At 38.7% G+C, this 8,750-nt stretch overlaps 1 protein-coding gene and 1 pseudogene across 1 annotated transcript; both read right to left on the reverse strand.

Annotated features, from left to right (window-relative positions):
• Positions 1–3,598: 3,598 nt before the first annotated feature.
• LOC127131401 (uncharacterized) lies at positions 3,599–4,876 on the reverse strand. Its single transcript, XM_051060327.1, has 2 exons — positions 4,069–4,876; positions 3,599–3,924 (listed from the first exon to the last, which is right to left on the reverse strand). Exons 1-2 carry the CDS (start codon positions 4,874–4,876, stop codon positions 3,599–3,601), a joined length of 1,134 nt encoding a protein of 377 aa, XP_050916284.1.
• A 2,749-nt stretch (positions 4,877–7,625) lies between these two features.
• On the reverse strand, positions 7,626–7,725 carry LOC127133850 (uncharacterized; annotated as a pseudogene).
• Between the last annotated feature and the right edge of the window lie 1,025 nt (positions 7,726–8,750).

Here is an 8,750-nt window from a genome sequence, read left to right on the forward strand (position 1 = left end):
AAATATATGGTTGTGGAAGCCAACAAAGAAAATCCCAATGAACAATGTCCCCAAAGAGACGTTGCAGAAGATTATGATGACAACCAGATGGGCGAATGGCAATACCAAAAGCTCGACGCCATTTATGATAACGAACCTCTGGGGTTCTAAAAAGATCCAGTGTCAACTAACGTGAAGATGGTGGTGAAGGATCCATTAGAAGAAATAAATTTAGGACTGGGGGCAGAAAGTAGACCAACCTACATAAGCGCAAAGATGGACCCCCAGTTCAAAGTCGAAATAGTCCAGTTGCTGAAAGAGTTCAAAGACTGCTTCGCATGGGATTACGACGAGATGCCTGGTTTAGATAGAAGTTTGGTCGAATTGCAGCTGCCAATAATGGAAGGAAAGAAGCCAGTAAAGCAGACTCCAAGACGCTTCGCACCAGAGATTCTTTCGAAAATAAAAGAGGAGGTCGAAAGACTTCTAAAATGCAAGTTCATCCGCACAACCAGGTATGTCGAATGGATTGCAAATATAGTTCCTGTAATTAAGAAAAATGGCAAACTTAGGGTATGCATTGATTTTTGAGACTTAAGTTCAGCTACCCCAAAGGATGAATATTCTATGCCAGTGGCAGAAATGCTTATAGATTTTGCAGCATGCCACGAGTATTTAAGTATGCTAGATGGATACTCTGGCTATAATCAAATTTTTATTGCTGAAGAAGATGTTCCTAAAACAGCTTTCCGTTGCCCTGGAGCAATAGGAACGTACGAATGGGTAGTAATGCCCTTTGGTCTAAAAAATGCTGGAGCAACTTACCAACGGGCTATGAATTCCATTTTTCATGACTTTATTAAAACTTTCATGCAAGTGTACATTGATGATATTGTGATCAAGTCTGTTTCAGGGAAAAGTCATATAGACCATCTTCGACAATCCTTTGAAAGGATGAGGAAGTTTGGTTTAAAAATGAATCCCCTTAAATGTGCTTTTGGTGTGCAGGCGGGTGATTTCTTAGGTTTTGTGGTCCACAAGAAGGGGATCGAAATAAATGAAAACAAAACCAAAGTCATAATGGAGGCGAAAGTGCCATCAACGAAAAAGGGGTTGCAGTCTCTGCTGGGGAAAATCAACTTTCTCAGAAGGTTTATCTCCAACATTAGTGGAAAAACACAAGCCTTCTCTTCTCTACTTCGACTAAAGAAGGAAGACTTTGCATGGGGGCAAGAACAACAAGTTGCCTTTGAATAAATCAAGGAATACATGGCTAGTCCTCCAATTCTAATATCTCCTTGTAGAAAAAGAAGTATGAGATTGTACATTTCGGCATCAGACAAAACATTAGGAAGTATGTTGTGCCAAGAAGATGAGAATGGCGTCGAAAGGGCCATCTATTATCTCAGTAGAGTCCTAAGTGATGCTGAAACTAGATATAGTATTATAGAAAAACTATGTTTATGTGTATATTTTTCTTGTATGAAATTAAAGCATTATATAAAGCCTGTCGATGTGTACATTTCTTCCCATTTCGACGTAATAAAATATATGTTATCTAAATCTATTTTACATAGTCGAATCGGAAAATGGGCTTTAGCATTAACAGAATATTCTTTGAAATATTTGCCTTTACAGGCTGTGAAGTGACAAGTGGTTGTTGATTTTATAGCTGACCACTCTATAGATGAAAATGTAGAGTATGTCGAATTAGAACCATGGAAACTGTATTTCGATGGTTCCAGTCATAAGAATGGAACTGGTGTTGGGATGTTGATTATTTCTCCTGACAGAATTCCAACAAAATTCAAGTACAAAGTTGAAAGTCTGTGTTCAAATAATGAAGCAGAATATGAAGCTTTGATTGCTGGACTTGAAATATTGTTGAAATTGGGGGCAACAAGAGTCAAAATAATGGGTGACTCTGAACTGGTGATAAAGCAGTTGACTAAAGAATATAAATGTGTGAAAGAAAATTTAATCATGTACTTTGTAATAGCCAATAGACTTCTCAAGGAATTCGACAATGTGGCCTTTAGGCACATTCCCAGGGTGGAGAATCAAGAGGCAAATGACCTTGCTCAACTTGCGTCTGGATATAAAGTGTCGAAGGAAAAGTTAGAAAAGGGTATTGAAGTCAGAGGAAGAGTCATATCTACCAAATTGTCCCCATCAGATTTGGAGTCAATAAGATTAGGATATGGTGACGAAGAAAATTTTGAGATATTCAATATAGATGATTCAGGAATTGAAGACTGGAGAAAGCCCATCAAGGATTATCTACAAGACCCAAATCAGAAAGTCGAAAGAAAGGTAAAATACAGAGCTTTAAGTTATGTACTTTTTGGAAACGAATTGTTCAAAAAGACTGTAGAAGGAGTCTTGTTGAAATGCTTAGGTGAAGATGAAGCTTACATAGCTTTGTCGAATGTGCACAGTGGAGCGTGTGGCGCACACCAAGCAGGTCATAAAATGAAATGGTTATTATTTCGACAAGGAATGTATTGGCCAACAATGCTGAAGGACTGTGTCGAATTTGCAAAAGGTTGTCAGGAATGTCAAGTACATGCAGGCATACCACATGTTCCTACAAGTGAGTTGCATTCAATTATAAAGCCTTGGCCATTTAGAGGTTGGGCTTTAGACTTGATTGGTGAAATTCGACCAGCCTCTTCAAAAGGGAAAAAGTACATTTTGGTTGGAATAGACTATTTTACTAAGTGGATTGAAGCCATACCATTGGTAAATGTGGATCAAGAAGCAGTTATAGATTTTATCCAAAAGCACATAATTTATAGATTTGGGATACCAGAAATAATAACAACAGATCAAGGATTTGTGTTCACTCGTAAAAATATGCAGAAATTTGCACAAGAAACAGGATTTAAACTCCTTACTTCGACACCTTACTATGCTCAAGCCAATGGACAAGTTGAAGCAGCCAACAAGGCAGTGATAAATTTGATCAAAAAGCATGTGGGGAGAAAACCTAAAAACTGGCATAAAACTTTAGATCAAGTTTTGTGGGCTTGTCGAACATCTCCAAAAGAAGCAACGATTTCGACTCCATTTAAGTTGACCTATGGACATGATGCAGTTTTACCAGTCGAAATATATTTGCAATCAATTAGAGTTCAAAGGCATCATGAAATCCCATCAGATATATATTGGAGTATGATGATGGACGAATTAGTTGATTTAGACGAAGAAAGGTTGCGTGCGCTGGATCTAATAAAGAGACAAAAAGAAAGAGTCGAAAAGTTTTACAATAAGAAAGTAAAATTCAAGACCTTTTTAATTGATCTTGTTTGGAAAGTAATCCTTCCTATGGATCGAAAAGATAGATTAATGGGAAAATGGTCTCCTAAGTGGGAAGGACCTTTCCAGATTTTGAAAAGTTATTCAAATGGTGCGTATGAGATTGAAGAGATAGGAAAAGACGAGAGAATCTTAAAGATAAATGGCAAGTAGTTGAAAAAATATAATCCAATATTGCAAGAAGTAAAAATAGCATTAGAATAATTGTGAAAATAATTGTGACAGCTTTGCCAAACAAAAATGGCACCAAAGTTATTACAAAGAAAGCCTCAAAGGGCTGAGAATTGTTAAACTAATTTGACTACAAATTGATACTAGCAAAAGCTTCCTTCAGTGTGGCAAATTTCTTTTTCTGAAACTGGAGTTGATGATCATAAAGGCTTATGTGGGTAGAGAGAGTCTCAATCTCCTGACTAAGTTGCTGAGCCCTTTCTGCATGTCGAATACCCACCTTCAATTCGTCGTCAATCTCATTTTGCTTAGGTTGTTGTATGGATGCTCTGCGCTTTTTCTCTTGGGAGATTTTTTCTTGAAGAACAGCTATTTGTTTCTCCCATTTCTGGATATTATCATCACAAGCAGCAACTTCTTTGATATAAGTTTCAGAAAGTTGCTGCAGCTTTGAAACTTCGTCAGTCGAAGTAGCAACAGCATCCCATTCAGTAACTTGAGTCTCGGATTTTTTGGAGATTTGCTAGGAGAGATCTCTTTGACGATGAAGGTCTGCAGTCGCTAAGTCAATGAGGGTCATCAGCTCCATCACAAAATTGCCAGCCTTAGCAGAAGTTTCCAAGACGTTTATTTGTTTCAAAATCTTCTTGAGTTCAATATGAGCAGTGGCGCTTTCTTCTAAAACTTTGAACAAATCAACATCAAGGATTTTCGTCTTAATCTTGGTCAAGATGTTGTCAAGAGATTGCGCTTCAGAAGTGGCCCCAGAGGTAGTTGAACTGCTTTGCGAAGAATCTTGAAAATTGTGACGAGCGCTAAGCATGGCCTTCAGATATTCTAAGGGTTTCTGCAACTTGAGACTCTCAAGCTCTTCACGAGAGAAACCAGTCGAACCAGTTGATATGGCACTTCCTTTGGTCTGGTCAGGAGCGGGTTGAGTGCTTCGCCCTAAAGTTTGCCCAGCATCTGGTTGTTTCGACTGGTCATCCTCATCTTTAGCAGTTTCTTCTTCATGGTCATCTTCGACCCCAGTTTCCATGTCAGTGTCATCGCCCTTATTTGCAGCATTTAATCCTGGATGAGGAGGAGAATCGTCTTCATAAGCTTCACTCATTATAGCGTCGGATTCTGCTACAGTCTGCCTGTCATGATCATTTTTGGAGATATCTTTTTCTTGGACTGTCTCTTCCAGGGTTTTCTCAGGTTCAGGATTAATTTTTGTCTGCGCCATCTCCATTGTTGATCCTTTTGTCGAATCCTTCGGAGAAGTGGACGTCGAGATGACAGTTTTGAGAGCAGAACCACTATCAGGTTTTGGTTTGTTTTTATATGTAGGTTTTCCTTCGACAGCAATTGTTTCTGAAAATAATTCTAGGTTAGAAGAAAGAAATGCAATGAAGATGAACATAGATAGTCGAAATAAGGATTTACCTCAGGAATCTCAGTATTAAAACTAGATTTCCCACTCTCTGTATCCTTTGACTGAAGTTTGGCAGTTGGAATACTTGAAGAGTCTTTTTTAGCTGACTTAACAATGGATCTTTGGGTAGAGATCCTCTTGATTTTTGTCTTCTTCTGAGGAGGGGGGTTTGGCTCTGGAGATTCATCACCAGATTCTTCATTGGGAACTTTCTCCTCTTCTTTCTCCTCTTTTTTCTTTCTTTTTTGGATTGGTGGGGGTTTTGAAATTTTATCTGGCTAAAACCTTTAACGAGTTCTATACTGAATTTTTGCTTGAGGACAAGCAAAGATCTAAGTATGGGGGAGTTTGATAACATGAAATTATATCATATTTTAGGACTTAATTCAATTAAATTTTATCATTATTTATTCCAGTTCACTTCATTTTATTAGATATTATGCGGTATTTTCTTCCTATTTGTCTCAGGTGGCTTATTTTGAAGCGCAAGTAAAAATGGAAGAAAAGGAGGTGCAAAAAGAGAGAAAATGAACCAAATGTCAAAGCCCAGCCCAAAGTACAAGAACACAGGTGTTGTGCCTGTGACGTGCGTCACAGAGGCTGTGACGAGCGTCACGCCTTACACACTCCTGTGACGAACGTCACACATGGTGTGACGAACGTCACACCAGTCCCCTACATTTTTGGCGCAAGCAACGCTTCAGAGACGTTGAGGGAGAGTTGAAGCCGATGTCCACGCCTAAATACTTTGCACGTTGAAGACCTTTGGAAGCGGAAGCAGTTACTCAAGGCACCAATATAAATAGCCACTTGCCAAACCTAAAAGGGTTCCACGTTTTTCCACAATTTTCTTTGCCGTTTTCGCTTTTGCATATTTTCTTTTCCAGCAGCTTAGGCATTGTTTCTTTATTATTTTTACGAGTTCTACACTATTTCCCTTGCAATTTCTATTTTCCTTTTTAGCATTTAGTCAATTCTTTTCGCACAATAGTTTCTACACCGGAAACTATTGTGTACCTTTTTACCGGATCTAACCTTACGTTAGAATCCAGTTTTTATTTCCTTCGTTTTAATTTGTTATTTAATTGAAGAATCCAAGAACAAATCCTACCGGCTTGTGGTGGAGTGTTCAAGACTACTGTTTAACTTATTCAGGTTCTTTAGTTATTATTTAATGCTTTGTTTTATTATTTATTTATATTATCTGCCTGGGATGAGTCTGTTTATGCATGATAAGTATTTTAGTTTGTTTAGCATGTCTGGCTAATTCGCTTAGATATCGGTATGTAAAGTAAGCGGAATAAGGGATCAGGACTAAGTCGGTTTAACTAAATTTAAAATTAAAATCACTCTTTTTACGGTCTCAATTTACAGGTTTAATAACAAAGGTTTCTACGAAAGTAAAAGACATAAAGAAGTTAAAATCAATAGAGCGAGAGTTTGAGGTTTTAACTGGACAGTGTAAATTAGACATTAATTCTAGATCAGGGCGAGAGCAAGTTTTAGAGTTAATTAAATTCCGATCTTTTCCAAAAAGTATTTTTAAAGATTGAATGTGAGGACGAGAGTTAAGCATTCGAATTTAATTATATAACCTAAGTCAACAGAGCGAGAGTTTGAGATAAGGGTGTTTAAACGGTCAGTGTTTTCTTGAAAAGAGTTTCTATGGATTGTATTGCTTTCAAAAAATGGTTTTTGACTTAATTATAAGTGACAGCTACATTAACATAAAATCATGGTTTATTCAACAGAGCGAGAGTTTGAGATAAAACTTTTAATCAATAAAGTCAACTGAAAAGATTTATTTTAAAACCAAGAGACCGACAAAGGATTGATTCCCTAATTACGACGAACTACATACCGATATCCGCTTTATTAATATTTAATCTAGATCTCAGTTTAGTTTTTAGCTTTTTCCCAAACAATCAAACATTATCCACCTTAGCTTTACGAAATAACCTTAGATAACGGTATATCGATTCATAAGTCCCTGTGGGATCGATATCTTTTAAAACTACGCGATAGAACTGTGCACTTGCAGTTTGTACCCCATTCTCGACTCACGAAGTCGAGCGATCAAGTTTTTGGCGCCGTTGCCGGGGACTTTTATTTAATCGATATCGTAACTCTTCTGTTACGCTGTAGAGACTAAGGTTTCTTTTTCTTCTATTCTTTCTTTCGTTGATTTGTATGCCACGCACTCGCTCACAAGGCGAACCGCTCTATTTACGAATCAACGATATCGAACTATATCTCCGAGTCCTACGACGAATCCGGGAATATCGTGCTGCAAACAATCTCCCTCCTGTAGAATTTCCTGATTTCAAAAACATTTTTCCTTCGATAACCGAGATGGCAGAACCAGCTCGTGCTCTTAGAGATTACGCTGCTCCATCACAAGATGAGCCGCATTCAAGTATTGCTCCACCCGCAATCGAAGCAAACAACTTTGAACTTAAACCTTCGTTGTTGCAGGCAGTGCAACAGAACCAATTCTCTGGAAATCCTACCGAGGATCCAAACCTTCATTTATCCGTATTTGTCCAATACGCTGATACTGTTAAGGCTAATGGTGTCACTTCAGAGGCAATTTGACTTTGTCTTTTTCCTTTCTCATTAAGAGATAGCGCTAGAAGATGGCTTCAGTCTCTCCCTTCCAACTCTGTCACCACATGGAACGAGTTGAAGAAAGTTTTTCTTGCCCGATACTTTCCGCCAAGCAAAACAGCTATGTTAAGAGCCCAGATAAACGGATTTAAACAGAAAGACAACGAGTCTCTTTTCGAAGCATGGGAAAGATACAAAGACATGATGAGACTTTGCCCACACCATGGTTTGGAAGACTGGTTAGTAATTCACACATTTTATAATGGTCTCTTGTACAACACAAGGTTAACAATAGACGCCGCTGCAGGTGGTGCATTAATGAACAAACCTTATGCTGATGCTTACCAGCTTATCGAGAGCATGGCCCAAAACCACTATCAGTGGGGAACCGAACGAACAATGGTGGAAAAACCTCAAACGAAAACTGGCATGTACGAGATAAGTAACCTTGATCACGTCAATGCAAAAGTGGATGCTTTGGTCCAGAAAATTGAAAGTTTAAATGTATCACCTCCAGCCGCCGTGGCTGCTGTAACTCAGAATTGCGAGGTCTGTGGAATCCAAGGTCACACTCCTACGGATTGTCAACTCTTGACAGGAAACCAAGCAGAGCAATTGAACTATGCTCAAGGAAGCCCCTACTCGCATACCTATAACTCAAATTGGAAGAACCATCCAAACTTTTCATATAAAAGTAATAATGCTTTGTACGCACCTGGACAATCTCCAAATCAAGCCCCAGCTATACCTCCGGGATATCAGAAACCGAACCCATCCATGCCTAACAATAACGCCCCTAGGAAATCCAACTTGGAAATCATGATGGAAAACTTTATAGCTTCCCAACAACAAACCAATAAAGATTTCTTAAACCAAAATGTACACACTGGCGAACAACTTAAACAACTAGCAAACAAAGTAGATGCCCTGGCTACCCATAACAAAATGCTGGAAACACAAATATCACAAGTAGCTCAACAACAAGCGCCTACTGCTGCCCCAACTGGTACATTCCCTGGACAGCCCCAACCTAACCCGAGAAGCCACGCTCATGCAATCATATTAAGAAGTGGAACGGAAGTGGAAGGACCGTCTGATCCAAGGACAGAAAACCAAAACCCTAAAAGATCAACTGAGGAACGCGAACCTAAGGAAAAGGAAGAGAGTAATAAGGAAACCATAGAAAAGAAGGAACCTTATGTACCTCCACCACCTTATAAACCACCTATCCCTTACCCTCAAAGGCTGGTTAAAA

The sequence above is a fragment of the Lathyrus oleraceus genome, chromosome 3, assembly GCF_024323335.1.
Source record: "Lathyrus oleraceus cultivar Zhongwan6 chromosome 3, CAAS_Psat_ZW6_1.0, whole genome shotgun sequence".
NCBI lineage: Eukaryota > Viridiplantae > Streptophyta > Magnoliopsida > Fabales > Fabaceae > Lathyrus > Lathyrus oleraceus.